The sequence below is a fragment of the Antechinus flavipes genome, chromosome 2, assembly GCF_016432865.1.
Source record: "Antechinus flavipes isolate AdamAnt ecotype Samford, QLD, Australia chromosome 2, AdamAnt_v2, whole genome shotgun sequence".
Taxonomy (NCBI): domain Eukaryota; kingdom Metazoa; phylum Chordata; class Mammalia; order Dasyuromorphia; family Dasyuridae; genus Antechinus; species Antechinus flavipes.
In genome coordinates this window covers 276,405,430-276,418,997 of record NC_067399.1, presented here as the reverse complement: position 1 = coordinate 276,418,997, position 13,568 = coordinate 276,405,430, and the positions used below count along the sequence as shown (strand labels likewise).

General features: G+C 35.1%; 1 protein-coding gene across 2 annotated transcripts in view; it reads right to left on the bottom strand.

Annotated features, from left to right (window-relative positions):
- Positions 1 to 101: 101 nt before the first annotated feature.
- The window catches only part of TMEM62 (transmembrane protein 62), a 50,977-nt gene continuing 37,510 nt past the window's right edge, over positions 102 to 13,568 (bottom strand). For both annotated transcript variants that reach the window (XM_051977177.1, XM_051977178.1), the window contains 3 exons: positions 7,203 to 7,307; positions 4,344 to 4,462; positions 102 to 930 (listed from right to left, as the gene is read on the bottom strand). In XM_051977177.1, coding sequence (XP_051833137.1) covers positions 598 to 930; positions 4,344 to 4,462; positions 7,203 to 7,307 — 557 coding nt within the window. In that variant the 3' untranslated portion in view covers positions 102 to 597. The remainder of the gene's footprint in view (positions 931 to 4,343; positions 4,463 to 7,202; positions 7,308 to 13,568) is intronic.

Genomic DNA, 13,568 nt, shown 5'->3' with positions numbered 1-13,568 from the left:
GCGGGAGGCAGTCCACGGACTGCCGGACGTGTCTGACCAATGTTTGCACTCCCTCCCCTTTTGCCTCCCGCCCCTTGGCCGAGATACCGCTCTGGACCGCAAACACTTTATCCATTTATTTGATTAGTTTAAAACAACCCCACCACTGGAGGCAGAGACCCTACAGAGACCTGAATTCAATCAAACCATCAACAATCCATGTGGGGCGAGCACCAGGCAGGAGGCTGGGTCCTAGATTCGGGGGTCCAGAGTCCGGCACCACCCCTTCCAACCAGCCTCCAATCCGGGAAGCGCCCTCCCAATGGGGCATTTTCATTCCACAAAGTTCAATTCATCCCTTTGCTTCTGTGGGGAATAAGCAGCAAGAATCGGCAATCACAGCGTTAATTAGGGGCCGTTTTTTGAAGGTTCATTCAGAGAAGCAGCATGTAGCCCACCAAATGCGGCTCAAGGCTTTAAGCATCAGGGCCAACCGACCTTCTCATCCGCTTCGGGCGCAGCTCCTCCGGGCAGCCTCTCCAGAGGGCGGCTGGGACCCCAAGCGCCGACGGGGGCGACGTCAGTAGAAGGCCCAAGCTCTTCGCCGCTGCATTTCGGTCATTGGTTCTGGGAGCTCATAAAGTTTTTAAGTTCCACTGAGAAGGGTCTGAGTTCACTGGGGCTCAGTTTCCACGCCCAACGAACAAGAATCGGCACAAACAGCGTCAACCAGGTATACATGGGGGAGAAAAGAAGGGCCACGGTGCCATAGGCCTTCCCGAGCAAGTAACAGCTACCAATTTGGCATGCATAGACCAGCAACATGAGGATATGGACAGGTAGAACCTTATGGTATCTTCCCTTGAAGTGAGAGGAAAAGATGTAACCCTGGCACCGCAGCAATAAGATCCAGCACAGATAGATCAAAAGGGGTATATTAAAAAGTAGTATCTAGGAAAGGAAACAGAACAATTGTCAGCACACGGCAAATCGCTGATAAGGGTGGAATCTAGCCAATATATGAACTCAAAGCCAACTGTCTATGGGCACTACCTCTTATTTGAAAGAATTTTCATTGAGGATGGAGCCCTGGCCTTCACCATGCTTGCCCTTACTCTGCCACCAAGGAGTCTTTATACCTTGTGCAAGCCACCCAAACTCACTGAGTCGAGTTTCTTCATCAATAAAAGAAGAATATTACTAATCCTGCCTACTTTTCAAGGTTGGTGACTTATCAAATAAGATTTAGGGAGCGGTGCTTTGTGAACTAGAAAATTCTTTCAAACAAGTTTTTATTTTCATCACCATGTTTCATGAAACATCTGAAATCATGAAGGCAACTAAACCAAGATAAATTTCATTCATCCAACTACATATTCTAACAAGCAGCAAGAAATGTATTTTAGAATTGAGAGAATTTAAATGCTTGCTATGTACGAGGTACTGTGCCAGGTTCGATACAGGATACAAAAATAAAATTCTCAAAAGTTCTCAAGGAGTTTGCATTTTCCTGAGAAAGGTGGATAAGGAGAAACCTAGTTTAGGAGGGGGCAGTCCCTCAAGTCACATTGAGTAGCACATCCAAGTGTTTAGTCTCTCTTCACTTCTATGTGGAGGATGAGCTTAGGTATGTTAAAAGAAAGTACAGAAAGTAAGTCAGAGGAAGAAAAGTTCCTCTACTTTCAGGATAATTTTTCTGGACAAGCTTTATATGTTGCTTGGTATTTGACTTCAGCAACTTTCATAAGCATTTATCCTTGGATTTGAATATCTAGTGGCTCTTATTATCTAAGAACCTTTAGATCTCTTTTTCTTGTTCAGTAACTAGTAAAGAGAATACAGAAAAAGGGAAGTTAATAATGCAACTAAAGAATCAGTAATTCTGGATCTGTGGTAAATGCTTTCTTCCCTGGAGCATATGTATCTTTTTTGTTTGTTTTTTGCTGAAGCAACTGAGGTTAATGACTTGCCCAGGGTCACACAGCTAGGAAGTATTAAGTGCCAGATTTGAAGTCAGGTCCTCCTAACTTCAGGGTTGGTGCTCTATCCACTTCACCACCTAGCTGCCCCACCTATGTTATCTTTAAATACTTTCTTTATAGATGTAAAGCTTCATTCTGAGTAAATGAAAATGCTATAATGATCCCAGACAACAGATAATGAGAAATACTTCCCTCTTCAGAGAGGTAGAGGACAAAAGAAAAATGGAAAAAATTGAAAATTTGCATACATCATCAGCCATAGTCACTGTATTGGGTTTGAGTTTTTGCATTTTAGAGATTTTGTAGTTTGGTTTGGTTTTGAGGTTTTTTGCTAAACTATTTCCCCTTGTTACAAGAGAGTTGTATTCTGGACTAGCATGGCAAAGTATACCCAGGACTTTTAGGCATGTAAAAACAAAAGATACTAATAGTTATTTTAAAATAACAGTGAAAATAATTACACATTATAAATAGGTGCTCCATAAATGTTGCAGGTTTTCAACACAATATAACCCATATTCAACCACTATAATGTAACTTCTATCTCACAGATTTCCAAATAAAATTTAACTTTTATAATTTCTCATTTCAAACATATGCATAAAGTATGTTTTTTAGTCTAAAAATATAGTACCTACTTTCAGAGATAGTGGCACCGGGCTAAATAAGGAAGCAATTGAGAGAATTAAGCAGAACTAATGGATAGAGTTGTGCCTAGGATCAGAAGACCTGAGTTCAAATACCATCTCAGCCACTTACTAAGTGAACCCTGCACAAATCATTTAACCTCTCTGTTTCCCCAATTATAAAATGGGCATTAGAACAACACCTAATTTGAAAGGTTGTTGTGAGGATCAAGTGAAATATCAGTCAAGTATATAGCATAGTGCCTGGCACATAGTAGGTACATAATAAATGCTCATTCTTTTTTCCTGGCAAAGTAGTTGGGTTTTTTGTTTTTCTTTTTTTGGCCAAGAGGAATCTTTGCACGTTGAATGTTAAATTGACAATATTACAAAAAGAGTTGGAGATTTATACAAAGGCAATTTGCCGTTAAGAACACCCACACTTATTGTGAGTTCAAGATCTGATATGTTTTGAAGTCAGTACACATGTGTAATAGACAAGTTTTATTTGCTTTACTATGTGGGGTAAGTAAAATTTATATTAAAGATTTTTTTTTCTTTATTTGCTGTTTGCAATGAAACATCCATAATTTGGGGGCACACCTAGCAAAAGTCACAACACATCCTTTGAGAAACATTTAATTACAATAATGTAAAAGCAATCACAACAAAAAAGAAACTTAAACTCTATATAATTATAATCACCAAGCATGAAGAAATGAGAAAGTGTGCCTCCCTTCCTTCTTTATAGAAGTAGGGGACAATACTCTATAATAAAGTAGGGGATATACTACTGATATATCAATTAGTTTTGTAAAACTGATTCTTTTCCTCTTATTTATTGTTTCTAATAGGTAGGGCTATTAGCTAGGGAGAGGAGGAGAGAGGAAAATATTTAGAAATGAAGATCACAGAAATAATATTTTAAGTTCTTTTTAAATAAAACATTAAATAAATATGTAGATCAAGTATTATTATGACCATAATTTCACTTGCCTATCTAAAAATTAAATTTTATGAATAAAAAGAGATCATTAAAGAGGGCCAGCATGCTATAAAATAGTAAATACCCTCATAACAATCTGATGACAGGGATTGATGAAGGAAGAAGATGAATTACATTTTGGGATGTAATTGGTCAAGGAGAATACAGAAAATTGAGTATTACTAGTATTACAAGATTCTATCAACTCTCCTCAAGAGGAAAAGAACAGAGTCTTTGCTTATGCATGCCCAACTATGACCTCATATATCATCTTATCCACCAATGGGGGCTTTTAGAAAAGTTAAGGTGCTTCCTTCTTTTTACATAAACTATGCCAGAATATACATGGGTAACTTCAGTTAGATTCAGGCCATAAAGTTTAAATCCAGTACTGGATTCTGCAAATAATTGTTTTTCAGATCTTTCTAGCTGGCATGTTTTTCGGTGAAAGTAAGTTTCAGTCAGTATCATTATTAACCTAATGTTTTCATTCTTGGATGTATTATTCTTTTTTTCTGAGCAGTAATAAGTTTGGGCTACATTTTTTTCAAAAGGGAAAATATTCTCTGTATGTCTTCCTCACCATTTGTCTATATGTAATAAGGTCAGAAATCTCATAAATATGTCAAATTATGTCTCATTTTAATCCCAGCTCCAATTTACAGTATTTATTATTCTAGTTTTTTCTTTTATATTAAAAATTATATCTTTTATTGGAAGAAAATTTTTTCATGGAAAAATGATTCCTAAATTTTAACCCATGACTCTTACCTGAATAGTTCCAATTATAAATGTCATGCTGCCTTGAAAGAAATTCCCATCAACAAATACCCCAAAGGAAAAGCAGCAGCCTATTTTATCATCGACAATTTCACCAATAAACCACGGTCCTGAAAAGGACAATAGACAGGAAGGAAGAAGAATATGTGACATTCAGTAACTCCTAAAAATCATTTAGATGAACAATGAAGAAAAGAAACAACAGATTCCTGATGTTGAAGTAATTTATCAATCAGCTGTCTAGATCCAGGAGGACCATGGACTAATTCATTATTAGATCTCAGACTGGCATTATCTGTGAGGTGATATGAAACATTTTGTGATTTCTTCCAATATGACTCTTTAATTTAATGCCTGTAATCTATATCTTTTAGGTGGCTAACTTCTTCAGTTTGTAGCTACCCCTAAATATGCTCTGTATACTTCAGACTTATTTTCCAGGAAAAAAATTTTTTTGAATAATGAGCATAATATGATAATCATTTATCTAATTTACCTCATAGCTCACTTATCTAATATCAAAGAGGACTCTATGATCTACCTTAAACAGTGGTTCATGATCCTATATGGGTTCTCGCAATTAGATATAGGGATAGTGAAATTATGATTTATTATTAGTAAATATTTGATATATATTTATTTTATAGACCTATATGTCCAGGGTCACCAAAAAGTTTCTTAGATGATTAGGAGGTCACAAATAGAAAAAAATTTAGATGCTCTGTTCTATAGGATAATTGCTGTGAACTTTCCAGATTGGTGAAATTTGCCCAATAAGTACAAAAATCATTTATTTATTAAAACAAATATTTCTGAAATATATTGAATGAGTTATTATAAATTAATCTTTTTGATGACTTTTTAATGTATTTCTATTATAGTATAATAATATTTTCAAGTTTTATTGATGCAGGTGGAGCTCAGCTTTTCCTTTCATGTAATTTCCCAAAAATGTTTTTTTAATTCTATTTGCTTTTTGTTAGTTGTTTCTCCCCCGCCCCCCCTCTATATTCTGCCTTGCATCTTCCCTATATCCTCAGGAGGGCTAAAGGAACATAAGTTCTAGTTATCGCTTTAGTCTCAGTCCTTCATATAGTCTTCTCAAAAATTAAACATTAGTAATGGAAAGTAATATCTGCTGGGTTGAAAAAGTAGCTTTTTCAAAAGCACATGTAATCTCTGCAGATTTATTTTTGTGTAATCCCCAGTGGAAATATCTTAGCCTAAAAAAAAGTTTTTTTTTATTTCCTAGCTTTGGCAAAAGGAACAATTTCTAGATAACATTCTCTGTCTTTATATTGTTTCTTCCTCCTTTTCTTTAGTTTTTTTTTTCATATCCTTAGCTCTAAATAATCAGATTTGCTTCTCAGTGTTGATGAGAAAAAGGGACCTGGACCCGAAAACCCGAAAGGTTTTCCTAATGGATACTTTATATGGCTATTACACATGATAGGGCCATACACTAAACAGTTTTTTTTAACCATACCTACTTTCTGTCTTCTCATATCGAAGCAGAAGAGGAAACAAATTGCAAAGGAAAAAAAAATTTGCAAAAATGGTAAATTGTATCACATAGGTACTTTGTGTGTGTGTGTGTGTATTTGTGAAATGTATTAATCTGTTTCTGAAAATGGTCACCAAGCAACATGGGAGACCTAAGTGGGACTTGAAGAATTATTTTGTTCACACACAATGACTTTTTTAAAGCCCTAAAAAGGGTAAGTAATTCCAGTGCCTCCCTATTACTGTCAATATCAAATATGCAGTCTTGTTTGCCTTTTAAAACCCTTCACCACTTGTCCTCTTCCAATCTTTCCAATCCTATTATATTTGACCCCCCATCATCTACAGTCCAGCTTTTCTGGCCCAATTGTACATCACACCTTTACACTGGCAGGCTCCCAGTCCTGGAATATTCTCTGCTACTTTTCTTTCACCTTTTGACTTCATTGGGTTTCTTTAAGATTCAACTCAAATGCTGTTTTCTACAGGCCTTGACTTAACTGGCTCCCCAGCTGTTAGCACTTTTCCTCTGAGATTTTCCATGTACTTTATACACAGTATTTATGTATTAACTCCTCTATTAGAATATAAACTCCTTGAGAGTAGGGACCATGTTTTTTACCTTTCTTTTCATTCCCAACAGATAGTGCAGTACCTGGGATATAGTAAGAGCTTAATAAATGCTTGTTGACTGATTAAATACTTAAAAGATAATTTACAAGATTTCATTTTATTGACCTCAGTTTCTTATTATCTGGGCTTGTTGTTTAGATTGTACCCACAGGTCAATATAAAGCTTATTTGCTGTTTTGATTTTACACAAATCAGTTCTTAGACTGTTCCTTCAATATTGGTAATATGCCTTAAGGTCAAGTGTCCTAAGCATTTTAGGTAATAGGTAAGTAGTGCAATGAATAAAGTACTGTGGGACTGTAGTCCAGAAGATCTTGGTTCAAATCCAGCTTTAGACACTCACTAGCTGTGGGACAACAGGCAAGTCATTTAATCTCTTTTGTCTCAGTTTCCTCATATATAAAATGAGCATAATAATAGCACTCACCTCCTAGAATTGTTGGGAGGGCCAAATGAAATAATATTTGTAAAATACTTACCTTAGAGTCTCTTGGCAGCTCGTAGGCACTACTACTAGCTACTGCTATTATTACTATTAGGGAACAGCTCATATACTAAGACCATTATCCCAGGAAATGGCTTGTAAAGATAAATATATATGACTTATTAAACTTTATAATAGATGTTGATCATTTTACTTAAATATCTTTTCCATCATAATCTGTATAAGCATATTGAAAATTTTTTCTAAAACTTCTGGTTTACTCTACTTACCCAAAGCTGTATAGGAATTCAGAAACAATAAAATATAGTAAAAGATGTCCGTTTTGCTCAAGATATGAAAGGAAAATGAGGTCATATTTACAAATCCTGGAGTTCCTAAACAGAGTAATTTGAAAAATCCAATAAAAATGAAGCTTAGTTCAATTTCTTTAAAATCTCTTCTAAAACACAGGTGTTAAATTCAAATAGAAATGGATCTCTGAAGACTGCATATTGGTTTAGAAAAACACAAGTTAACTTTATTTATGCGATGTTGTATTTTTGTTTTGTTAAACATTTCTCAGTTATGTTCTAATCTGATTTGGGCAAGTTTGATATCTCTGTTCTAGAAGAATATGGTCTCTAAAGATTTCTGCTCTGTATTTATGTTTTTTTTTTTAAATAATAACTTTTTATTGACAGAATCCATGCCAGGGTAATTTTTTTTACAACATTATCCCTTGCACTCACTTCTGTTCTGATTTTTCCTCTCCCTCCTTCCACCCTCTCCCCTAGATAGCAAGCAGTCCTATATATGTCAAATATGTTGCAGTATATCCTAAATACAATATATGTTTGCAAAACCGAACAGTTCTCTTGTTGCACAGGGAGAATTGGATTCAGAAGGTAAAAATAACCCGGGAAGAAAAACAAAAACGCAAATAGTTCACATTCATTTCCCAGTGTTCTTTCTTTGGATGTAGCTGCTTCTGTCCATCATTTATCAATTGAAACTGAGTTAGGTCTCTTTGTCAAAGAAATCCACTTCCATCAGAATACATCCTCATATAGTATCGTTGTTGAAGTGTATAATGATCTCTTGGTTCTGCTCATTTCACTTAGCATCAGTTCATGTAAGTCTCTCTGTATTCATCCTGCTGGTCATTTCTTACAGAATAATAATATTCCATAACATTCATATACCACAATTTACCCAGCCATTCTCCAATTGATGGGCATCCATTCAATTTCCAGTTTCTAGCCACTACAAATAGGGCTGCTACAAACATTTTGGCACATACAGGTCCCTTTCCCATCTTTAGTATTTCTTTGGGATATAAGCCCAGTAGTAACACTGCTGGATCAAAGGGTATGCACAGTTTGATAAATTTTTGGGCATAATTCCAGATTGCTCTCCAGAATGGTTGGATTCGTTCACAACTCCACCGACAATGTATCAGTGTCCCAGTTTTCCCGCATCCCCTCCAACATTCATCATTATTTTTTCCTGTCATCTTAGCCAATCTGACAGATGTGTAGTGGTATCTCAGAGTTGTCTTAATTTGCATTTCTCTGATCAATAGTGATTTGTGTATTTATGTTTTAATAAGATCATCAAATGTGTCATGAAATACTTCTTGTTGCCTCTGGAAATGTAAAATTTTTTTCATTTTTTTGCATTCTGGTTTCAATTGTAGTGATTACGTCAAGATTGAGATGATTTAGTCATTCCAGGAGTTATGTGTCCTCAGTCATTGGACAAGGCCCCCACATTTCAGAAGACCAATAGCTAAGTTAATATTTATAGGTAGTCTAAAAAGTGTGTGATTCTTAGTACATTTTTATATTTTTGCACCACTGACACCATTACTACAAAGACATGGAAGGGAAAAGCACAGGATTGAGGGCAGTCTTATATATATTGTTTACCAAGTAAAGCACTACATAAGCAGCATGAAGGATATCAACCAGAAACTAAACCTATCATGTCCTATAAAGAAGAATAGAAGATTGATATGTCATATCTATGTATAAAAAAGATAAGTTGGGTAATGTAACCAGTGAAAAGGGGAAAGAAGAAATGGGAAAGTATTCAGGCTTAAAGAAGGAATTTCTAGCAATTTCAATGACCTCTTTTTAATTAACACAACAAAACTTTTAACAATTGTTCTTGATCTTTAGTTGAAAAGAACAAGTCTTATATAAAATTTTTCAGAAGTAGGCTAATTAAAAGGCTTAAAGACTGGATAGCAGTACTTCCCATCCCTTAGTGACACCAACAAGTTACTCATTCACCTAAATGAGGTTTGCAAACAAAGTGGGCTCACTACTAAAGAAATGAAGTATCAGTATCAGTTAGGAGCATATTTATAACTGGGAAAAAATCTGAAAAGTCATAAAACCAGCTGCCTCACTTTATAGAAAAGGAAACTGGAAAGGTTAAGATTACACAATCTTTAAAAAAAAATTATTAAGTGCATTTTAATACAATTGGTTATGTTATTGAATGGTTTTTATTTTGATTGTACCTGTCTGTTAACGGGATTTGAGACACAAAAATGAAGAATTCTTTCCTTTGATCAAATGTGATGACTTGTGCAGTGGTTCTCAAAGTATGGTCTAGAGAATGCTGGGGATCTCTGAAACCCTTTTAGAGGGTCTACAAATTCAAAAATAGTTTTTATTTCCAAGATGGTAAATGTCTATAAATATAATTCAGATAAACAAAAACGCTTTGGAGAGATCCTCAATAATTTTTAATAGGATAAAGATACTGAAAACAAAAGTTTGAAAATCATTGATGTAGAGGATTGGCAGATTAGACCTTTCCTGAATAACCAGTTAACTTTGCAAATATAGCAATTCAGTTCAATTAAGGAATCATTGTGAACACATCCAGCCATTCTGGAGAACAATTTGGAGCTATGCTCAAAAAGTTATCAAACTGTGCATACTCTTTGATCCAGCAGTGTTTCTACTGGCCTTATACCCCAAAGAGATACTAAAGAAGGGAAAGGGACCTGTATGTGCCAAAATGTTTGTGGCAGCCCTGTTTGTAATGGCTAGAAGCTGGAAAATGAATGGATGCCCATCAATTGGAGAATGGTTGAGTAAATTGTGGTATATGAACGTTATGAATATTATTGTTCTGTAAGAAATGACCAACAGGATGAATACAGAGAGGCTTGGAGAGACTTACATGAACTGATGCTGAGTGAAATGAGCAGAACCAGGAGATCATTATATACCTCAACAATGATACTGTATGAGGATGTATTCTGATGGAAGTGGATCTCTTCAATAAAGAGATCTAATTAAGTTTCAATTGATCAAGGATGGACAGAAGCAGCTAAACCCAAAGAAAGAACACTGGGAAATTAATATAAACTGCTTGCATTTTTGTTTTTCTTCCTGGGTTATTTATATCTTCTGAATCCAATTCTCCCTGTACAACAAGAGAACTGTTCTGTTCTGCACACATATATTGTATCTAGGATATACTGTAACCAATTTAACATGTAAAGGACTGCTTGCCATCTGGGGGAGGGGATAAAGGGAGGGAGGGGGAAAAATCGGAACAGAAGTGAGTGCAAGGGATAATGTTGTAAAAAATTACCCTGCCATGGGTTCTGTCAATAAAAAGTTATTTAAAAAAAAAAAGGATAATACATCATGATCAAGTAGGATTTATACCAGGAATGCAGGGCTGGTTCAATATTAGGAAAACTATTAGCATAATTAACTATATCAATAACCAAATTAACAAAAACCATATGATTATCTCAATAGATGCAGAAAAAGCATTTGATAAAATCCAACATCCATTCCTATTAAAAACACTTAAGAGTATAGAAATAAATGGACTTTTCCTTAAAATAATCAATAGCAAGTATTTAAAACCACCAGTAAGCAGCATATGTAATGGGAATAAACTGGAACCATGGCCAATAAGATCAGGAGTGAAACAAGGTTGCCCACTATCACCATTACTATTCAATATTGTATTAGAAATGCTAGCTTCAGCAATAAGAGTTAAGAAAGAGATTAAAGGAATTAGAGTAGGTAATAAGGGAAACCAATTATCACTCTTTGCAGATGATATGATGGAATACTTAGAAAACCCCAGAGATTCTACTAAAAAGCTATTAGAAATAATCCACACCTTTAGCAAAGTTGAAGGATACAAAATAAACCCACATAAATCACTAGCATTCAGATGACAATACTACCTAATCTATGTATTTAGCGCTATACCAATCAGACTCCCAAAAAACTATTTTAATAACCTAGGGGAAAAAAAATTCATCTGGAAGAACAAAAGGTCAAGACTTTCAAGGGAACTAATGAAAAAAAAAAATCAAATGATGGTGGCCTAGCTGTATCAGATCTAAAACTACATTATAAAGCAGCAGTCACCAAAACCATTTGGTCCTGGCTAAGAAACAGACTAGTTGATCAATAGGTTAGGTTCATAGGACAAAATAGTAAATAACTATAATAATCTAATGTTTGACAAACCCAAAGACCCCAGCTTTTGGAATAAGAATTCACTGTTTGACAAAAACTGCTGGGAAAATTGGAAATTAGTATGGCAGAAACTAGCCACTGACCCACACATAACACCATAGACCAAGATAAGGTCAAAAGGGTTCATGATCTAGGCATAAGAATGAAATTATAAATAAATTAGAGGAACATAGGATAGCTTACCTCTCAGACCTGTGGAAGAGGAAGGAATTTGTGGCCAAAAAAGAACTAGAGATCATTACTGATCACAAAATAGAAAATTTTGATTATATCAAATTAAAAAGGTTTTGTACAAACAAAATTAATGCAGACAAGATTAGAAGGGAAGCAATAAACTGGGAAACATTTTTACAGTCAAAAGTTCAGGCCTCATTTCCAAAATATATAGAGAATTGACTCTATAAGAAATCAAGCCATTCTCCAATTGATAAATGGCCAAAAGGATATGAACAGACAACTTTCAGATAAAAAAATGGAAACTATTTCTAGCCATATGACAAGATGCTCCAAATGATTATTGATCAGAGAAATGCAAATTAAGATAACTCTGAGATACCACTACACACCTCTCAGATTGGCTAGGATGACAGGAAAAGATAATGATGAATGTTGGAGGGGATGATACATTGTTGGTGGAACTGTGAACAGATCCAACCATTCTGGAGAGCAATTTGGAACTATGCTCAAAAAGTTGTCAAACTATACATACCCTTTGATCCAGTAATGTTACTACTGGGCTTAAATCCCAAAAAGATCTTAAAGAAGGGAAAGGAACCTGTGTGTGCAAAAATGTTTGTGGCAGCCCTGTTTGTAGTGGCTAGAAAATGGAAATTGAATGGATGTTTATCAAGTGGAGAATGTCTGAATAAATTGTGGCGTATGAATGTTATGGAATATTATTGTTCTATAAGAAATGAACAGCAGGATGAATACAGAAAGGCTTGGAGAGATATACATGAACTGATGCAAAGTGAAATGAGCAGAACCAGGAGATCGTTATACACTTCAACAGCAATACTATATGATGATTAATTCTGATGGACATGAGTCTCTTCAACAATGAGAGGATCCAAATCAGTTCCAATTGATCTGTAATGAACAGAACCAGCTACACCCAGAAAAAGAACACTGGGAAATGAGTATGGACGACAACATAACATTTCCACTCTTTCTGTTTGCTTGCATTTTTGTCTTTTCTTCTCAGATTATTTTTACCTTCTTTCTAAATCCTATCTTTTTTGTGCAGCAAGATAACTGTATAAATATGTGTACATATATTGTTTTTAATATATACTTTAACATATTTAACATGTATGGGACTACCTGCCATCTAGGGGCGGGTGGAAGGAAGGAGGGGAAAAGCTGAAACAAGTTTTTGCAAGGGTCAATGTTGAAAAATTACCCATGCATATGTTTTGTATATAAAAAGCTATAATAAATAAATGGTGTATAAAAAGTATTTCAGGTGTATATGAAGCATAATAAAAACTAGGGTAATGAATGACTTCATTTAAGAAGTAATGCTTGAGCTTTTAACAGACCAATATATACTACGAGGCAGAAAGTTTAGAAAGGAGAAACACTCCAAGAATAGTGAAAACCCATTATGAGGATACAGAGGTAGGAGAAGGAATGTTGTTTACAGAAATTCACCAAAAAATCAGTTTGGCAAGAACAGAGAATGCATGAGAAAGACTAATGTGAAAATAGTCTAGAATGATGACTTGGAGGCAAGATTGGAGAAGGCTTTAAATGCTAGAAGTTTATATTTTTTCCTGGAAGAAATAGTAAGCCACTGAAACTTCTGGGTAGGGGAATTACATAATTAGAAGTGTACCTCAGAAATATCAACTTGACAGCCGACTGAAGAATAGCTTGGAGAGGAGGGACACTGAGAGCAGGGAAACCAATTTTCAGATTATTACAGTAGTTCAGGTGATAGAAAAAGGCATGAACTAAGCTTGTGGGTATGTAAGCAAAGATGCAAGAATAAACAGGAGAGGTGAAAAAAGATATATAGGAAAAATCAACATACTTTGGCAATGTAATCAAGTCATTTTTCCAAAAATAGTTTACCTAAGATTTACATTAAATAACTTTAGTCAAGTTGGATTTTTAAAATTATTATGA